At 46.8% G+C, this 20,236-nt stretch overlaps 1 protein-coding gene across 1 annotated transcript; it reads left to right on the top strand.

Moving 5' to 3' along the window:
* Positions 1-166: 166 nt before the first annotated feature.
* NME6 (NME/NM23 nucleoside diphosphate kinase 6) lies at positions 167-1,738 on the top strand. The gene is made up of 5 exons (XM_088535243.1): positions 167-250; positions 330-432; positions 573-612; positions 1,077-1,237; positions 1,465-1,738. The coding sequence occupies exons 1-5, from the start codon at positions 173-175 to the stop codon at positions 1,629-1,631; spliced, it is 549 nt and encodes a 182-aa protein (XP_088391369.1). The 5' UTR covers positions 167-172; the 3' UTR covers positions 1,632-1,738.
* The last annotated feature ends 18,498 nt before the right edge of the window (positions 1,739-20,236 follow it).

Here is a 20,236-nt window from a genome sequence, read left to right on the forward strand (position 1 = left end):
CCGGACCCGCCTCCGGACCCGCCTCCGGACCCGCCTCTGGGCGAGACCTCGGCCAGGCCCCGCGTCCGAGAGAAGACTCTCAGCCCCGCCCCCTCACGGCTCCGCCCCCGTCACGGCCCCGCCCTCCTCCGGCCCCGCCCCGCCGTATGATGTCACCGGCGCGACGGCAGGCATGGCGGTGGCGAGGCCGTTGCAGCTGACGCTGGCGCTGCTCAAGCCGGATGCGGTGGCGCATCCGCTGGTGCTGGAGGTGAGCAGAGGCGGCCGAGGCTCCGCCCGGCCCGGCCCGGCCCGGCCGGTCGGTCCCAGCGCTGCGCCTCTGTCCGCAGGCCGTGCATGAGATCATCCTCAGCCATCGCTTCCTCATCGTGCGCGCCAAGGAGCTGCGCTGTGGCCGGGAGCAGAGCCGCCGCTTCTACCGAGAGCACGCGGGTAGGCCGGGCTGCTACTTCCCCCGGGAACTCGCGGGCCGGCGGGGAGCCGGAGCCGTCGCTTCCCCTAGGCGCTCGCTGGTGCCGGGCAGGGGGTCAGGGAGGAGCAGGGCCGCCGCTCAGGCCTTGTTTCTTCCGTAGGGCGGTTCTTCTATCAGCGACTCGTGGAGTTCATGGCCAGGTAGGCTGCGGGCTGCAGCGGTGCTGGGCATAAGGAGGGAGCTCGCTTTGTTTTGCGGGTGGAGAGCTCTGTGTGTAAGGAGAGCCCCGTGCCCTGCAGGGTGGCTGCCGGTGGGGGATGTCTCTGCGCAGGAGACAGCGCTGTGGCACTCTCAAGGGAAGGCGGGCTCAGGGCCAGGGAAGCACCAGGGACCAGCCTTGCTGTGACAGCAAAGAGATCTGTGCAGTAGCTCAGGGTACTGTCCTCTGGAAGTTGGTACTTGGAGCAAATACCTTGCTACTAAACTGTGGTCTCACTGTTTGGTGAAGTGGCTGGCCTGAATCTCCTTCTGCTGAGCACCATGTGCCAGTTGCACTTTCCTGCTGCTTTGCTTTTGCTGTGTTTATACAGCAAAACAGGGAACAGAGAAGCTGTTCCCTGCTGTAACCTTATCTACTTCTGATCTCCCCTGTTCCTTCTCGTAGCGGCCCCATGTGGGCTTATATCTTGGCTCATGAAAATGCTATCGCCCTCTGGAGATCCCTTATGGGACCCACCAAAGTATTTCGAGCCCGAAACTGTGTGCCGGACTCCATCCGAGGAACTTATGGCCTTACAGACACCAGGAACACCACGCATGGCTCAGGTAGGGCTAGTGCTGGGTAAGGACTGGAGCTCTGTACACATGAATGGTGCTATTTGCTCTGTCTTTGCTCACCTCCTGCTCTGGGAATCAAAGTTAATAATTTTCTCACTTTTGCAGAATCCATTTGCACTTCTTTGGTGACACAAAGCCTGGCACTTTACATTCTCAACTCTGAGGCTTAGTCTATTTGAGGTACCCTTTGTATCCACTTGTCTTTGTTCTAACAGATTCACCAGCATCAGCCAGCAGAGAAATTGCCTTCTTCTTCCCAGAGTTCAGTGAAGAGCTCTGGTACCAGCAAGATGAGCCGCGTCTGCGCTGCGGGCAGGTGTATTACAATGCAAAGAAACGTGTCCACTGTGTGTTCAGGGATGAAGAAACAGAGCTGTCCTGAATTACCTGGCAGAGTGCGTTGCAGAGCAGGATGTAGCTTCTACCCACACTGTTTGGATCAGGCCTGTTACCAGATGTAGAACCATGATGCATTTTGAGGAGTTCATGAGAAAAAGATTAATGCACATTACATTGTGCTGTCTGGGACTGACTTATTTATGCAGCATACAGATGCTGGGGTGCTTTAGAAGAGCCTTATCTATTAGCACTACTGCAGTTTGACAGACACCTAGGCATGCAGTTCACTAGTCTCCAGTGTGCTTATTCATTTATGAGTGATACAGGTGGCTTCCTCAAAAGGCTACATGGAGAACGGGGTGCTAGTTCCAGCTATAGGCAGCCAAGTCAAGAGACTTTATGGTAAGAGTAGACCCCAATATTCTTAGTATCTGTTTGGTTCTCACAATCCCTTAAGGAGAAAAGAGGGGGGAAAAAAAGAAAATAAAGTGTGTCGGTGATTAGGGTAATACTGACTCTTCTGTCTTTGCCTGAATCCAAGCTAAGAAACAAGCTTGTCTTTAATCTTGTATCATGATTAAGATTTTGAGCTTCTGGTGGAAGGCATAGTGAGAAGCCCTCCTCAAAGGAAAAGGAGCATATCCTGTTTTTGGTTTAGTCTGGACTGACAGACTTGCAACGGATCTTCTAGAGAAGTTGCACAATTCCTAGTGGCAGTAGGATGAAGGTAACCCACTACCTGTGAAGGGTCTTAGACTGTGTGATTTTTAGATTGCCTGGGACATGACACCCGATAAGGTGACAGTGGGTGTTGTGAATTTATATTAAAAGGCCAGGAAAAAATGCACTGAACCTCATCGCACAGAGGTTGTAGATGTTGCAATGGGAGCTCTTTGCATAAAGCCTTGTAGCAAAATATCTAATGGTAACTCAAAGACTGCATTGCTGGGCATTGCAGCATTGATTCTTTACAAATTATACTGACGAATTGTTGTAATCTTGCAGATCACCAGTAAAAATATTACGTGCTTTATGAGAATTTGGTTTTAAGTGACACTGCAAAATTCTGCCATGCTTGTTATTGGCTTCCTGTTTGCTGTATTTTGAGATCTGCTCATGTGTGAGGTTTTTAGTCTATTTAAACAATGCCATATTCATTCCTTACAATGATAGTTTTTAAAGAGGCTTTTGTGTTGCATTGAGTAATGCTCTTTTTCATAATCACAGAATTGTTAAGGTTGGAAGGGACCTCTAGAGATCATCTAGCCCAACTGCACTGCTCAAGCAGAGACACCTAAAGCACATGACACAAGGTGGCATCCAGGTGGGTTTTGAAAATCTCTGGAGAAGGAGACTCCACAACCTCTCTGGGCAGCCTGTTCCAGGGCTCTGTCACCCTCACAGTAAAGAAGTTTTTCCTCATGTGGAGATTAAACTTCCGATGTTTCAACTTACACCTGTTATCCCTTGTCCTGTCAACAGCCACCACGGAGAAGAGCCTGGCCCATCCTCCCTACAATCACCCCTCGGGTACTTGAACATGTTGATCAAATTTCTTCTCAGCCTTCTCTTCTCTAGACTAAACATGCCCATCTCATTTAGCCTTTCCTCATATGATAGATGCTCCAGTCCCTTCATCATCTTTGTGGCTCTGTGCGGGACCCTCTCTAGAAGCTCAATGTCCTTCTTGTGCTGAGGAGCCCAGAACTGCACCCAATACTCCAGGTGTGACCTCACCAGAGCTGAGGAGAGGGGGAGGATCCCCTCCCTCTTCCTGCTGGCAACACTCCTCCTGATGCAGCCAGGAGCCCATTGGCCTTTTTGGCCAGGAGGGCACATTGTTGACACACGGTTAACTTGTTGTCAACCAGGACTCCCAAATCCCTCTCTACAGAACTGCTTTCCAGCAGGTCAACCCCTAAAATAATTTCAGATTAATCTTATCAGTGAAGGATTGAGTAACAAAGCAGTATTTGTAACATACTTAAAGGAAGTTTGACTGCCTTCTTTGAATTTGTGATTGAGTGACATCAATGATGCTAGTCACTAAGGCATTGTTGGCTGAGTCTCATATTAACCAATGCATTATTTTATCACCAACTAAAGACACTTCAGTCTCAAATAGTTCCTTTAAGATACGTATGTGGAAGATGGGCATTTTGATTGGAAAAAATACTTAATTGTAGGAACTGCTGCCATATATCTTCCTTTAGTAAAAGTATTAACATCTCTGTCCCCTCCTTATTGTTATACAAAATTAAATTCAGCCTTTATTTTGTTCCAAATACAGATCAACAGGATCTGGTGAATATTTCTGCATTTTTCATTCATTGTTGCCTTTTTTTTTTCCTCTTTCCTCCCTAGCAGCATCTAGTGGTGGATCTCTGCATGACCTAGTATGCATTAATGGGTCTGAAATCTTGATGTCCTTAATGCTACTGGTGGCTGATATTTTATTGCTTCCCAAGTGTCTGATTTTTTTTTTTCTTCTAGCTGGTAATCCTTACCATTTCTTCTGCCATTCTACTTTTTTCTTTCTTTTTTGGGGTATTATTTTGGGATGTCATTAAATTTCTATTTTATATTTCTTATTTTAAATGCTCATCTTCCTAGTCACTTATAGTCATTACATTCAGGTAAGTTGGCCCACTTAAACTTTCAAATATAAAGAACACTGGCTGATGGTACAGTGTTTTCAGAGAATACTTGTCATCAGATCACAGTCACTATTATAGAATCATAGAATGCTTAAGGTTGGAAGGACCCTCTAGAGATCACCCCCTGCACACGCAGGGTCACCTAGAGCACGTGGCACAGGACTGCGTCCAAGCGGGTTTTGAAGATCTCCAGAGAAGGAGATTCCACAACCTCTCTTGGCAACCCGTTCCAGTGCTCCATCACCCTGACTCTTAAGAAATTTTTTCCTTACGTTCCTGTGGAACTTTTGGTGTTTCAGTTTGTGGCCATTACCTCTAGTTCTGTCAGTGGCCACCAGTGAAAAGAGGCCAGCACCATCCTCCTCACTGCCTCCCTTGAGGTACCTCTAGACACTGCTCAGGTCCCCTCTCAGCCTTCTCTTCTCCAGGCTGAACAGGTCCAGTTCCCTCAGCTTCTCCTCATAGGGCAGATGTTCCAGGCCACTGGTTATCCTTATAGCCCTGCGCTGGACTCTTTCCAGCAGCTCCATATCCCTCTTGTCCTGTGGGGCCCAGAACTGGACACAATACTCCAGATGTGGCCTCACCAGGGCTGAGTAGAGGGGCAGGATCCCCTCCCTCGACCTGCTGGAGATGCTCTTCTTAATGCACCCCAGGATCCCATTGGCCTTCTTGGCCACGAGGGCACACTGCTGCCACATGGTCCCCTTGTTGTCCACCGTGACACCCAGGTCTTTCTCTGCAGAGCTGCTCTCCAGAAGGAGAGCCCATGTGGCTCTCTCTTTCTCTTCTTGCTCTGCCTTTACCTCTTCCCAGTCCGTACTTATAGAACAAGTTGAAAACATTGGTGTTTTGGGGCATTGGGTGTGGAAGAGGGAGGAGTGTTTGGTTTGTTTTTAACACTTATATCAAGCCCTTTTTAGGAGTTCTTGGTAATTAATGCCTGACTTATCCTATTTTTTCTCCTTCATAAGGATTTTTTTTCTATACCACTTGCTTACCACTTGCGTTCCAAACATCATGGTGTAAATAAAGTTACTTGGTTACCAGTTGAGTCTGAATTTGTGTCTGATGCTGCAAGGTTCACATGCATTTTTTGGCGTTTAAGTTTTGATTGCTGTTCCCTTACTGCTAAGGCTCAAATGCCTTAGCCTGGACTTTTCTCACACAGAAAAATGTACCTAAATACTAGACTCAAGGATGTTGAGCCATACAGTGTCTTCTCCCCAGTATTTTTCTGAAGTGCCTCAGTCCTGTTAATTTAATTTATTCAACCATTTGCTTAACTCTCATAACCTCTCTTTGCATTTGGAGAATTGGGCAAATTTCTGAAAAAATTTCTTATTATTTCCTTCTCTGAAAATAATAAGCAAGTCTCATTTTAAATTTAAATTCTCAGCTTCAGCTACTGAACTTGCAGAAGTGGCTTCTCAGTTTCTAGGTGTTGCATGAAAATGTGTAAGATGGGATTTGATTCTCTGGGCTATTGTGGAAGGAAGAAGAGTGAATCAAGAGAAAACCTGGTTGATAAAGGTACTGCGTAGGCACAGTGTAGCAGAATGCAGATGTTTGAATGCAAGGGCCAGTGGGAGATATTTCTAACAGTGCTGATCTGTGTTCCTGTTGCCTGTTCCTGCAGGTTCAGGGAGGGTTATTTCCTCGTGCCCAATAACCCTTCACCAGGTGAGTTTAACTTAGCCAGGCTCCTATTAACACAGCGAAGTGTGGCCTCAAGTTGAGCCTGACTAGCATGCTCAGTAAATAAACTTGCTGTGCAAATTGCTTCCTCTGTTACACTTTGTCCATTACTGAGAATGGAGCTGTGTCTGACTTCACTGATGTGCTGGACCTTTAGCTTTGTGCAAGCCATTTTTGTGACATAGACAATGTCTCAATGATTGATTGTCTTGGGTCTTTTCTTCCTGTAGGCTTCATGACTTTGCAGGAGGTATTTAGAAACAGCAGGTGGAGTTTAGGGAGGGGAGTTGCATCTTGCTGTAGCAGGCTAGGTGACATACAGTTCCCAAAATACTGAGGCATTTTGGATGCAGCAGCAGATTCTGGAGAATCTTTCCAAGGACATCTTGCTAGTGGCATTTTTCGCTCCAGGAGAAATACCTATAGACACAATGGCCTGAAAAGATCAATGCCTTGATGAAAACAGAGGAGCAGTGCATCAGTGATAAGAGGAGTATGCCTTGGCAATCCATTTTTTTGTTCTAGACAAAAGCAATTGGTTGTCGCATGCTCCTACCTACCTTGTGCTGCCTGCAAACAGCATGTAGCGGCAGGCCCTGCTGTGGCCCTTAGTGGCTTGAAAGCTGCTGTAAGGTCCCTACTGCAGAAATAGCCCCCTGACTCCACTGCTGCCCATGCCTGGTCGCATGGGGCTGGCTCCAGGCTGCCAGCAGCTGGTGGCTGGTGTCCCTGTCCACAAGGCCCCACTGCGGGGAGGGCTGGTGTCACCCCCACTGATGTGCTTGCCAAGACTGTGGGCAATTCATTTATTTTCAGGAAGTCTGTTAAAACTACACAAAAGAGGAGATTTGAGATGAGATACACCTGTCAGAATACAAATGAAGCATCCACTGTGGAAAATACCTAGTATCCGTAAGCTTCCACTACACTTATTCTCCCTTTCTTATGGGAAGCCTTTGTTAAACAAACAAGACAAAAAGCAACAAATCTACCAACTTCCTAAGCTCTTGGAACCATTTCGTTGTTCTTCCTCCACTGTCAGGGGACATTCTGCCCCCTCTTCAGCTGAAACTGGTGTTTTCCTCTCTTGATTCTCTGACCAGCACAAGGATGTTTGTAGCTCCCACTTATTGAAGGACAACTGAATTTTGTCACCTTTTTGTGTTCTACCAACAGTTTTCACGAGGCATTTTGGACTGCTATTCCCCTACAAGATGCACGTCTAGTATGTGACATTTTCAGTAAAGCAGCTGACAGCATTCAAAAGCAAATCAAGCATTAGCAATGATGAGGAAAGGGACCAAAAACAGCCTGCAGATGCTTTCACACCTTCCAGCAGCCCTTGATTCCCTCACTGTGGCAGCAGCTGGATGTGTATTCGCACCAGCCCTCTGATACCTATCAACAAGTCATTTTTAACCACATTATGAATTGGCTTCTTAGATTCTTGCTCTGGATTTTGTCTATTTTCCATTATTTTGCTGATAGACCTGAAGAACATCAGCCTGGTGAGATGCCGTTTCCTTCACAGAAGATATGTGGATATGGGCAACCCATAGTTTAGGTTAATTCTGAAATTTTAACTAATGCAGCTGGTGTTGTAGGTTGGATCACTGAAGGCACATTTGTTCATTTCTAAAATCTAAGACTGCATTTTCATTAGTATCTCGGTGTTTCCAGTACTGATTCTCCTTGAAACTCTTGAGCGTGCTGTCTTCTATGAACAGCATTACTGCTGTGTTACCTTTCACTTTATTCTGTGGCTTTTTTCTCAGACTCTATCTTCACTGGTTCTTGTCTTTATACATGAAAACAATAAGCCTGCTTTAAGACCAAAGCCAATTAATTTTTTAGCATGTTATGACTTTTCTAAGGAGCACTGCAAAGTAGATGTCTCTTTATGAGAAAGGCAAGTGCTCATGTAGTCAGATTTAATGAGTCAAATCTTGTTTCTACTGTAATCAACATTTTATTATTTTGCAGTTGTGGCAAAAGCTGGACACTATCTACTGAATAAGGGCAGGTCAAATACACAAAAGGAAACATGAAATAGCATCAGAGTCCTGACATGGCTTCAAGCAAATTGCTGCCGCACAGGGAGGGACTGACCTGCAGCTCATGTTCTTTGCTGCCCACGTGCCCTCCAAGTATCTACAGCTGTGCTCTACCATAGCCATGCTCTGGAGTCCAGTGAGGATTATGTAGGCTCCAGCACACATCACATGTACCCAAGTGACAGAATCACAGAAAGTTGGTGGTTGGAAGGCACCTCCAGGGTTTGTCTAGTCCAACCCTTCCTTCTCAAAGAAGGGTCAGCTAAAGCAGGTTGCTCAGGACCTTGTTTTTTTTAAGAAAGTTATTTTAAATTAAATTTCCTGTGTTTCATTTTATACCTGTTGCCTTTTTTCTATTTACAGGGTACAACTAATAAGAATCTGACTCTGCCTCCCATCAGGTTTTTATAGACACTGATAAACCCCTCAGAGCCTCCTCGTTTTCTGGGCTAAACCATCACAGTCCCTCAGCCTTTCCTTTTATGTCTGAGGCTCAATCCCTTAACCATGCCCCTGACTCTTTGCTGAGCTCACTGCAGTATGTTGATTTCTCTCTTACACAAGAAGCCCGGAGATGGACACAGCACTCACATGCAGTCTCACCAGGCCTGAGCAGAGAGGAAGGATCGTATTGCTCAGTCTGCTGGAAATACTTCATAACACAGCTCAGGATGCTGCAGGTCTTCTTTGGCACAAGAGTGCATTGCTGGCTCTTGCTCAACTTGGTGTCCACCAGGACTATCAGATTCTTTCTGCAAAAGTGCTCTCTAGCCCACTGGCCCCCACTGGCTACTGATGCATGTGGCTCTTCCTCCCTAGCTGCAGGACTTGGTGTTTTTCTCTGAGTTTCACGAAATCTGCTATGGATCCCCATCTTTTCTCCAGCCTCTGAAGGTCTCTATGACTGGCAGCACACCTCTTGTATATCAGCCACTCCTCCTAGTTTTGGATTAATCAGCAGACTTACTGAGCGCACACTCTGTTGCATCTGTCAAGTCGCTGGTAAAGATATTAAATTGGTCCTGGCATCAGTATCAACCCCTGGGAGATGTCACAAGTGTCTGGCCTCCAGGGTGACTTTCTGCTGGACTGTAACCCTCTGAGCCCAGTAGGTCAGCCAGTTTCCACTCAGCCTCATGATATAGATATCTAGTCCATAGGTCACTAGTTTGTCAATGAGGATGTCATGGGACAGTGCTGAAAGCCTTGCTAAAGTCAAGATAAACAACTTCCACTGCTCTCTCCTTATTCACCAAGCCAGTTATTTCATTGTAGAAAGCTGTTAGGTTGGCTGGGTATGATTTCGCTTTTGTAAAGCCAAACTGACTATTCCCAATCACTTCCTTGCCCTTAATGTGTTTAGATATGGCTGCCAGGAAAATTCACTTTATCACCTTCACAGGGATCAGCTTGTAGCTTCCTGGATTTTCCTTCTTGATTTTATTGAAGTTAGGAGTGATATTTGCTTTCTTCCAGTCCTCAGGCACCACTCCTGATCACCATGACCTTTCAAAGATAATTGAGACTGGCTGTGAATGACATTGGCCAACTTCCTCAGCATTCATGGGTACATCCCATTGGGGCCCATGGACTTGTGTATGTCTGCTTTGTTTAAGTATCCCCTAAGCTGATCTTTCTTCACTGAGGGTGTCATCCTTGCTCCAGACTTTCCCAGGTCTCAGGGACATGGGGTTGCTGGAAGGAATTCTTAATTTGCTTTTAAGTAATTTAAAGCAATTTAAAGACCAAGGTGAGGACAGCAGTGATTACTTTGGACTTTTCTTTATCTTTGGTTAGCAGGCTACCTGTTCCATTCAACAGCAGGACCAGATTTCCTTAGTCCTTCTTTTGCTGGTGATAGACCTATAGAAGCTTTACTTGCTGCCTTTCACATCCCTCACCTGATTCAACTTCAGGTGAGCTTTGGCTCATCTAACGCCCTAATTGCATGCTCAAACAGGGTCTCTATAATCCTCCTTTGGATACTTTCTTTTTATGCCTGAGTTAAGTTAGGAGCAACTTGTTCATCTACACAGATCTCTTGCTGTCTTTGCTTGATCTACTGCTCATGGGTGGACCATTCTTGAGTCTGAAGGAGATTATCTTTGAAAATTAGCTAGGCCTCCTCTCCAGGACCATAGCCCATGGGATTTTTTTACAAGCAGTTGCCTGAACAGGCTAAAATTTGTTCTCCCGAAGCTCACAGTTGTGATCTTGATCTTTATCAGGGAACAGCAAGGGCTGTCTGAACCATAAAGTATGGTGAGACAAATATAATAACACACCTGGAAGAGCAGGACTCTCACCAGTCAGAACCCATCCTCATTGCAACAAAGTGAAGCAAAAAAGGAAGACCAATAAGGATCACGTCAAGGTTCATGGTCATATCAATGTCAACGTTAAAAGTCCATGTTGTCAGGCAAATCCACGGTGACAAGGAAGGTCGAGGGTCAAGTTAGGAAGTCATTCCACAGGCCAAGGAAAAAAATGAAGTCCACGGTTACAAGACAGATCAGAGGACAAGCCAGGAATTCAGACTGTACATCAGGGCCCGTGACAAGGCACAGGCAGAGCTACAACTTCACCAGCAACCACCACTCCCCCAGCACAACTCAGACACAGACTAAGGCCCAGACCTGAGCTTATATGTGAGGCTGGTGCTGTGGAGAGGTGTTGTGTGCAGGCCTCGGGTGAGGCTGGTCAGAGTCATTAAGGCCTATTAATGCCCACAAGGTCCTGACACCTATTGTGCTCCTCTATCCTCTCGAGATCTTAAGTTCCACCTTTCTGGGGAACTGCAGCCAAGATCCTGACCTTTGCATGCCCAGCTGGGTCTTCATTGCCTGTGTGTATCATATAATCCTAGAATCATTATGGTTGGAAAAGACCTTCAAGATAATTGAGTCCAACCGTAAACCCTTCAACATCATACCTGCTAAACCATGTCCCTAAGTGCCTCATCTACACGGTTCTTCAACGCGGCCAGGGAGGGTGACTCCACCACTTCCCTGGGCAGCCTGTTCCAATACTTGATTACTCTTTCCGTGTAGAAATTCTTCCTAATGTCTAACCTCAACCTCCCCTGGTGCATACATATATATATAGTTATTCTGGAGAAGAGATCGATCCCCGCCTCACTGCAAGCTCCTTCCAGATAGTTGTAGAGAGTGATAAGGTCTCCCCAGAGCCTCTTCCTTTCCACACTAAATAACCCCAGAACACAAGACAACAGGTCCAGCAAAACCTCTCACTTCATCATTTCCTTGATCTTCTGTTTCAGAAAGCTATCATGCATAGATTTGAGGAATCTCTTGGGTATTTTTGCATATATAACATAGATACACTGCCTCAGAGCAGAGCAGAAGTTTGGGCAGAGAGGCCAAACCCGTATACAAATTACAGTGGAAATTCTTCTGTGTGTTTCTCCTTGCAATAATTTATTGAAAATTTGAATGTTATTTGAATATCTGTTTCACATTGATTGCTAAAGAAATGTTATATAAATTCTTTTCCTTTAATGCTTTAACAACTTAGTGCATATATATATATATTTATCTAGATCGTGTGTCAAGGATGGGAAGTCTAGGTAGAAAAAAAAGACATACTTTTGCCGTTTCTTATTCTGTGTCATTTACATTATGATGCAATTGATTACAGAATTACAGAATCACAGAGTGGTTAAGGTTGGAAGGGACCTCAAGAGATCATCTAGCCCAACTGCACTGCTCAAGCAGAGACACCTAAAGCACATGACACAAGGTGGCATCCAGGTGGGTTTTGAAAAAATCTCTGGAGAAGGAGACTCCACAACCTCTCTGGGCAGCCTGTTCCAGGGCTCTGTCACCCTCACAGTTAAAGAAGTTTTTCCTCATGTGGAGATTAAACTTCCGATGTTTCAACTTACACCTGTTATCCCTTGTCCTGTCACCAGCCACCATGGAGAAGAGCCTGGCCCATCCTCCCTACAATCACCCCTCGGGTACTTGAACATGTTGATCAAATCTCCTCTCAGCCTTCTCTAGACTAAACATGCCCATCTCATTTAGCCTTTCCTCATACGATAGATGCTCCTGTCCCTTCATCATCTTTGTGGCTCTGTGCGGGACCCTCTCTAGAAGCTCAATGTCCTTCCTGTACTGAGGAGCCCAGAACTGCACCCAATACTCCAGGTGTGACCTCACCAGAGCTGAGGAGAGGGGGAGGATCCCCTCCCTCGACCTGCTGGCAACACTTCTGTGATGTGGGGCAGGATCTCATTGGCCTTCTTGGATACGAGGGCACGTTGTTGACTCATGGTTAACTTGTTGTCAACCAGGACTCCCAAATCCCTCTCTGCGGAGCTGCTTTCCAGTAGGTCAACCCCTAATCTGTACTGGTGTTTGGGGCTATTCCTCCCCAGGTGCAGGAGTTGGCACTTGTTCTTGAACTGCATGAGGTTCCTCTCTGCCCAACTTTCCATCCTGTCTGAGTCTCTCTGAACGGCAGCACAGCCGTTGGGAAGGTTAGCCACTCCTCCCAGTTTGGTGTCATCTGCAAACTTAATAGGAGTGCACTCTGTGCCCTTGTTCAAGTCATCGATGAACAAGCTGAAGAGCACTGGGCCCAGTACTGACCCCTGTGGGACACCACTGGCCACAGGCTTCCAAGTGGGCTCGGCCCCATTTATCTGCACCCTCTGGGCTCTACCATTCAGTCTTCACCTTCCCTATGAGGATGTTATGGGAGACTGTGTCAAATGCCTTGCTGAGTCAAGGTAGACAACATCCATGATTCTCCATTCAGCCAGTCACCTCATTGTAGAAGGCTATCAATCAGGTTTGTCAAACACGACTTCCCCTTGGTGAATCCATGCTGACTACTCCTGATAATCTTCTTTTCCTTGACATACCTAGAGATAGTATCTAGGATGAGCTGCTCCATCACCTTTCCAGGGATTGAGGTGAGGCTGACCGGCCTGTAGTTTCCCAACTCCTCCCTCTTGCCCTGTTTGAAGACTGGAGTGACCTTGGTTTCTTCCAGTCCTCCAGCACCTCCTCCGCCCTCCATGACCTCTCAAAGATGATGGAGAGCAGCTGAGCAATAACCCCTGCCAGTTCCCTCAGCACTCTTGGGTGCATCACATCTAGGTCCATAGATTTATGGGTGTCCAGTTTGACTAAATAATCCCTAATCCAATCCTCCTCAACCAGCAGAAACTCCTCCTCTCTCCTGGTTCTCTCTCTTGTCTCCGGGCTCAGTAGTTCTTGGGGACTGGCCTTAGCAGTAAAGACTGGGGCAAAGAAGGCATTTAGTAGCTCTGCCTTCTCTGCATGCTCCGTCACCAAGGCACCCTCCTCATTCAGCATGCGGACTAACATTTTCCCTAGTCTTCCTCTTGCTGCTGATGTATTTGTAGAAGCCCTTCCTGTTGCCCCAACATCTCTTGCTAACTCTAAATGGCCTTGGCGTTCCTCATTGCATCCCTGCATTCTCTGTTCCTATATTCTCACCATTCCTCTCTCACTGTTCCTATATTCTTCCCATATGGCCTGGCCCTTCTTCCACATTACATACATGCTCTCTTTCTCATTAAGATTTTTCTCATTAAGATTACAGCTGATGTAAAAAGATTCAAAGTTATTGCATGAGTGTATGCCTCAAACAAACTTTTAACAGCTCCCTTTGTGGCTTGTTTACAAGTCACACAAAACCATGATGTTTGACAAAGTGCAGAACACTTCATCTCTTGTAATTAGCACCAAAGCCTCCCTATGGAGAGCTCTCCCTGTAGAGAGAAGCATATCCCAAATGGACAAGCCAGAAGTCAGAGAACTTCTCTCTCTAATTCCAGCTTTCTATTTAAAGCACTTTATTAAAAGTGCACTAATGGGCAGGTTTGGTGTCAAGCCGAGGTGTGTGGGCAAGGCCTGATGAGTGGTCTGGAGCTGACTCTTCTGGGAGGACAAAGACAGGATGTGGGTCCTGTGGCTGTAGGGAAGCTCTGGTCCCAGGCTGGAGTCTCGAGCGGTAGTACGAGGGACCTCTGTGGCCTTTCTGAGTACGAGCTGGGCAGGGAGAAAACCATCCCCAGGGCCGGGGCCAGGCCTCTCCTTCCTGTTTTAGGGGCTCTGTGCAAGTCTTAACTCCCTGCAATGGTGGGGCATTACCCAGAGCAACAAGTCCCTCAACTTTGCCTGTTCCATGGTTACTGAGTTTGTTCATGCTCTTAGACAGGGCCAGCCTTGCCCCATTCTATAGTTGGGCCATAGAACTGAAAATATTGATGCATGTTTTTTTCCTAAAATATGAATCCCAGTGGTCAATTTAGTTGTATTTTCATTCAGTTTCTAATATCTATTCCCTGCTACAGAGCAGAGAAGCTGCTGGAGACACTGCTGTTTCCCCCAGCTAAAAAATTTCCCTGTGAGGTGTTAGAAAAAGGGAAGTCTATGAGCCATTTCCCCTGTCACATGGTGCAGCGTGAAGCTTTTGTCACCCTCAGGGCAGCCCAAACTGGAAATGCCAAATAGTGCTATTGCTGTTTCTTGATTCATTCAGATAATAGGGAACTCCAGGGCAGCTCATCTGGAGGAGGAAAAAAAAATCCATAGAAAACTGGGGAAAAACTTCTCCCTGAGGAAAGCAATGGGAAAATCTGTAACGTTGTCCTTACGGAAAGAGATTTTAAAAAAATTGTTCCAGAGATCATGGCCTCATGCTAGTGGGAAGGGGGCGGTCCTGGTTCAAGCCCTGTTTAGCACAGGTTGCCTAAGGCTGCAGCTAGGCAATTGCTGGGTATCCTCAAGGAGACGAGTAGGTCCAGTGCTGGGCACAGCATCTAGATATCATCTCGTCAGTCCTGAGTAGAGGAGGATAATCCGCTTCCTCAAATACTGCCTTTGGTCCTGATTCTGTTGCTCTTTGTCACTGCGCATGGCTGACTGATATCTAGAAATACTGAGTTTTAGGCATCTAATTTAAAAAACAATCAGAACAAAACCACCTTCAGCATTTCCCAAATTCAAGGAGATTAGATTTCTCCATGGGCCCCCAAGGCCAGGTTTGGTATGTCAGTAGGTGAGAGACAGACACAAACATCAAAATTTCTTCTCACAAAGCCTGTCCCAAAGAAATTATCACAGAAAATAGACCCAGATTTCCAAAGTTGAATACCAGGTTTCAGGCATCCTGCAAGATTTCTTTATATATGTATGTATATTTTTACATATTTCTTTATTGGTCTCAGTAAACACCCATTTCAAGTACCAATGCAGGAGAGAGTTTCTCCAAGTGTTCCTAGCACGTGCCTTCATCCAGAGATCCGAGAGTGCTACACTTCTGAGTTTCTGCATGAAACAAGAAAATGTTCCACTTTGCCACAGGAAGAAATGTGCAATTTTATAAACTCTGATCTTCCTCCTACAATGTCAGACCTCCTCTCTGACATGCATATTCCCTTGCTCAGAATATAGCTCTTTGTAGAGCTCATGTTGGATTTCACACGGGTGGCCCTTCCCTTTCATGGCTGCTGTCCCTGCATTGTCTGTTTTCCAGCTCCTGCCTCTCAAAGCTTCAGCTACAGGAGTTGTTATAGAGTCAGCTCCTACTGCCAAGTCATCAGAAAAGTTTAGCATGACCTGCTATTTCTGCCAGGAATAGTTCCAGACTCAGAGCTGGTGGCATTCACTCTCATTCAGACCATGCAGCCAAAGCCCTTCTGCCCAGCTCTTCAGGTGCCCATGGTGCATTAACCAACTCCAAACAGAGCTTTTGCTTGATCACAGCTCTGCTGTGATCATGTTATTTCCCAGTCTTCTGCACTGCACTTTCTGTCCCAGGGAGCCCTGTGCAGCTTGGGCTGGGTGGGCATGCTTATTGCAGGTGGTGGGAGCATGGATGGTGTTGCCTGAAGGCTCTGTTGCCTTTAGGGCTGTTACTGCAAGTATGGCTGAAGACCATGCTTGGTCATTGCTGCCTCCTGGCTGGCATCAGCGCCTATCACATAGCCCTGCAGTGACCGAAAAGGGGATGCAGAAGACAATGAAGGACACAAGGAATGCAGCTCACAGACTTGCCAGCCAGTGCACCTGACATGGTCACCTGGGGCACAGCTGTGGCAGTGCTCTCCTTCCCCTCACCACTGATGTGGTCACCTTCTGCCTCCCCATCCTGCCCTCTCTGAAAACAGCACTCAGGCAGGGGCACTCAGGCAGGGGCAAGCTCCAAATAAAGTCTGCTAGTATGCAAATATGGCTGAGTCAATCATCTCCCTCCATAAATATGAGCAGTCCAGAGCTGGTTGGGCTCTTCTGCACAGCAGCGGGCTGCACTGCAGAACCTCCCCTGGAGCAGGGACGCCTCTCAAGGTTACTCCCCAAGGCTGGGAGATTCCCTACCCACAACAGATCCTTGGTAAGTGATTGATGCAGAAGCTTGGCAAAACTTTGTTAAGTTCTATCGCTGATTCAATGTATACATAAATCCTTTGGACATAAACTGTTGACCAAGTCTGAGACTAAGACTGGATCCAGCTGCACCTAGACTCCTCTGAGAAAGAGCTTGGAAAGCAGGTGGGTCCCAGGGTGGGGGGTCCAATCTGAACCTCATGACTTGACAGGAAGGTCTGCTTCAAACTTTTATCTGACACTGTCTTCCATGGAGTAAATAACTGAGTGAACTTTTCCATCAGCTCTCATTAAATCATTGTCTTATTTACAACTGAATGCTGTTAAGTCACTATCTTACCTCAATAACCATGCTGCTGTTTCTCTGTTACAAGTGAAGTGTATCATTCCCCCCTCATCCACAACAACAGCACAGACATCATGAGAGCTGCTGCGGGGCTGGAGGAGGAGGCCAGAGTGAGAAAACTCAGGCCAGGGTCAACCTGGAACACCCTAAAGCAGGAAAGGAGACCAAGATGGGTCTTGCCGACAGCAGGTTTCATCCTACGGGCTTTGATCCCACTTGACAGGACTAAGTGGAAAGGGCATTTCTCTGCTGGTTGCTTCTCCCCAAAGCACAGAAGGGTTGATGTTGGCAAGGACCTCTGGTGGTCATCTAGTCCAATTCCTCCACCCCACCCCAGCAAAATCAGCTGGAACAGGAGGCACAGGATGATGTCCAGTCATGTTCTAAACACCTCCAAGGGTGGAGGAGACTCCACAACCTCTCTGAACAATCTGCTCCAGTCCTAGATTACCCTTGCAGTAAGGGAAAAAAAAAAAAAGTTTTCTTATGTTTAGTTGCAATTGCCTGCATATCAGTGTGAGCCCATTGCCTCTCATCCCATCACTGGACACCACTGAAAAAGGCTCTGCTGTGTGCTCTTTCACATACTAATGCTCATAGCTTAGATGTCCTCCTGATCCCTCTCTTCTCTGGACTAAACAATCTCAGCTCTCTGTGTTCTGTCATATAACAGATGCTCCAGCACCTTCATCATCTTTTTGTCTCTTTGTAATGGTGTTCAGGATGAGCTGCTCCTTTCCTGGGATGGAGATGAAAATGACTGGGCCTTAGTTCCGTGGGTCTTCCTTCCTTCCTTCTTGCAGTGACATTCATGTTCTTCCATCTTCAGGTACCTTTTCTGATCATAATGACCTTTCATAGATAATTGAGAATGGCCTTTCCATGACATTGTCCCGCCTCCTCAGTTCTTGTGGGCACATCCGATAGTACCCATGGACTTATCTATGTCCAGTTTACATAAGTGATCTTTAGCCCAATCCTCCTCCATCAAGGGAAAGTTGTCTTTTTTTCAAGACTTTGTCCCTGATTTCTAAGGGACAGTCTTACTCGCAAAGACTGAGGCAAAGGAGGCATTCTGTACCTCTGCCTTTTCTGTATCATTTGTTACGAGAGCCCCTGCCCCATCCAGCAGTGGGCCCACATTTCCCCCACTCTTCCTTTTATTACTGGCATATTTATGGAAGTCATTCTTACTCTTGACATCCCTCACAAGATTAAACTCCAGGTGGGCCTTGACCTTCCTAGCACCAGCCATGCATACTGAAGCAGCTTCCCTATATCCCTCCTAGGTTACCTGTCCCAGTTTCCACCTTCTGTATAGGAAGTTTTTCTTGATGCTCTTCAGCAGCCTCCTAGTTTGTTCATGCTTTGCTGATATCAGGGTGACTGCAGTCCCTCATGAGAACCTGGGCCTGCGATCATGAGTCTACTTCCAGCTGTCTGTATAAGGCCTCATCAAGTGCCTCTTCCTGATCAGGTGGCCTTTAGCAAACACCCATAGCAGCGTCACCTGTATTGGTCTGCCCTTCATCTTTGCCCACAAGTTCACAGACAGCTCATCATCCACCCTCGGCAGAGCTCCTTATATTCCAGCTGCTCTCACACGTAACACATGAATCCCGCTCCTCGTTTTCCTGGCCTTTCCTTCCTGAAGAGCCTGTGTCCATCCATGTAGCCTTCTGGTTGTCCCACCACGCCTCAGTGATCGCAATGCGATTATACACCCGCAGCTGCACACAGAACTCTAACTCCTCCTGTTTATTCCCTATGCTGCATGAAGTGCCTGAGCACAAGCACTTCAGAGAGGTATCAGAACATGCTGATTTCCCAGAAGGTACTAGAGGTCTCCCCATAGTCTTGTCTTGTAGGTGCCTCCTTGCCTTTATGCAAACGCTTGAAGTAATCCCACCTAAGCCCTGTTTTGTTGATAGTGTCATGGCCCCTGTAACTCTCCCTCTCCCCTTCTTTCCTAGTTTCTTGCAACTGAAGAGCTACCTTTGCAAGCCTCTCCCTCAAGATTCTTGCAGGGTTAAAAGTCACTTCTACTGAGCCTAGAAGAGCCTAGAATAAACACATTCTCTTCTTCAAGTAGGTAAGGTATACCAGAGAGCACCTGGGGGATTTGCTGGTGTTTGCATCTTACCAAGCATTGGATGTCTGGCACAGATTGTTGTCTTTGAGCTCTAGCACATGGAGAGCAGCAAGGGCAGGACCTCCTCATCACAGGACCCTTGTAGGCATCCCTATCAGTGCACTACCTGGAGCAACAACTGTACTGGCAACCAGATCTCCTTGATAATTCAGGCATGCAAGCAGGTTGCAGTTGCTGGTGATGTTCCAAACAAAAGAGTCCTTTGGAGGGGAAATTCATCCTGCATTATTGCCAGTTCCGCCAGAGTAGCTATCACTTCAAACTGGGTCTGGGTCAGACCAGCAGAGTCTTATCTCCTCTGCTCCAGACTATCTTCTCTGGTCACTGGGATATGGTATTTTGGAGAAGAGAGCCAATGCATTGCCAACAGATCAGTCAGGAACACCTTCCTCCTTCCAGCAGGAGCATCAGGAAGCATCCACATCCCCACAGCACCAACAATATCAGTCAGTGAGCACCTCTGCTCCTCCCATCCCGCCCTTCTGGGCTGGTCATTGGTAAGCAAAGGTGCAAGGGAACCCTTGACATGCCATTAGTTACTATGAGAAATCACCTTGTGCATGTGAGAGAATGGAAAGAAGCAGGGCAAGGTGGAAACTATCTCAAGGGTCATCTCTGTGCAAGGAAGGAGGAGAGAGTTTTTGCTGCCACATCAGCAGGCCTCATGGTGTGCAGGACATCTGAGACATAAGGTTTAAATTTGGTATTTCTCACCATGTGACTGTGTCACTGAATGCTAATTTGCCCCAAACTGTTGCAAGAAAGATAGGGCCATTTCTCTGGACAGCTGCTATGGCTATGCTGTAGCCTTGTGCCTCTGCACCAAGCCTGAATTCATCATCATGGGGAGATTGTCACTTGCATGCAGCTCTCAGATCTCTGCTTCCCTCCTGCAGTGGAATTATTGATTCCTTGCTGCTGCAAATAACATGACTTTTCATCTCTGTGCACCTACATCCAACCAAAGGTTTATTGGTAGCATGTGAAGGGCTATGTCACACACTTCTTTCTCACCTGCTATTATTTCCAAACAAAAATTTCAGAGCATAAATATGTGTCAGTCCTTACACAGCTAACCTCCTATTATTACATTTCTTTTTACTCTTATCACTTTGGTCCTTGAGGTTCCCCAGTCCCTCCACTGTCAAAAGCAAATCCCTGTCTGTGCTGGTGCTACCTCTACTGTAACTCTTTAGCAGACTCTTGCCTCTGTTATCAGTTTGCAGCAATCAGTGCGGTCTTGGGCAGAGTCCTCCCTCTTGCACCTCTGCCATGCAAAATCATCACCTGCCTTGATGCTGCAGAAGGTCACACACAGGACTTTGCAGTTCAACAAGCATGTCACACACTCTGTAAT

This window comes from Tinamus guttatus, unplaced genomic scaffold (genome assembly GCF_059628265.1).
Source record: "Tinamus guttatus ecotype Peru unplaced genomic scaffold, ASM5962826v1 Tinamus_guttatus_pri_ptg000619l, whole genome shotgun sequence".
In the NCBI taxonomy this organism is placed as follows: Eukaryota; Metazoa; Chordata; class Aves; order Tinamiformes; family Tinamidae; genus Tinamus; species Tinamus guttatus.

Coding starts and splice junctions, on each gene's coding strand:
- NME6 (XM_088535243.1), top strand. CDS start 173: ATGGCGGTGGCGAGGCCGTTGCAGCTGACGCTGGCGCTGCTCAAGCCG. Junction 251..329: donor CGCATCCGCTGGTGCTGGAG/GTGAGCAGAGGC, acceptor CTCTGTCCGCAG/GCCGTGCATGAGATCATCCT. Junction 1,238..1,464: donor GAACACCACGCATGGCTCAG/GTAGGGCTAGTG, acceptor TTGTTCTAACAG/ATTCACCAGCATCAGCCAGC.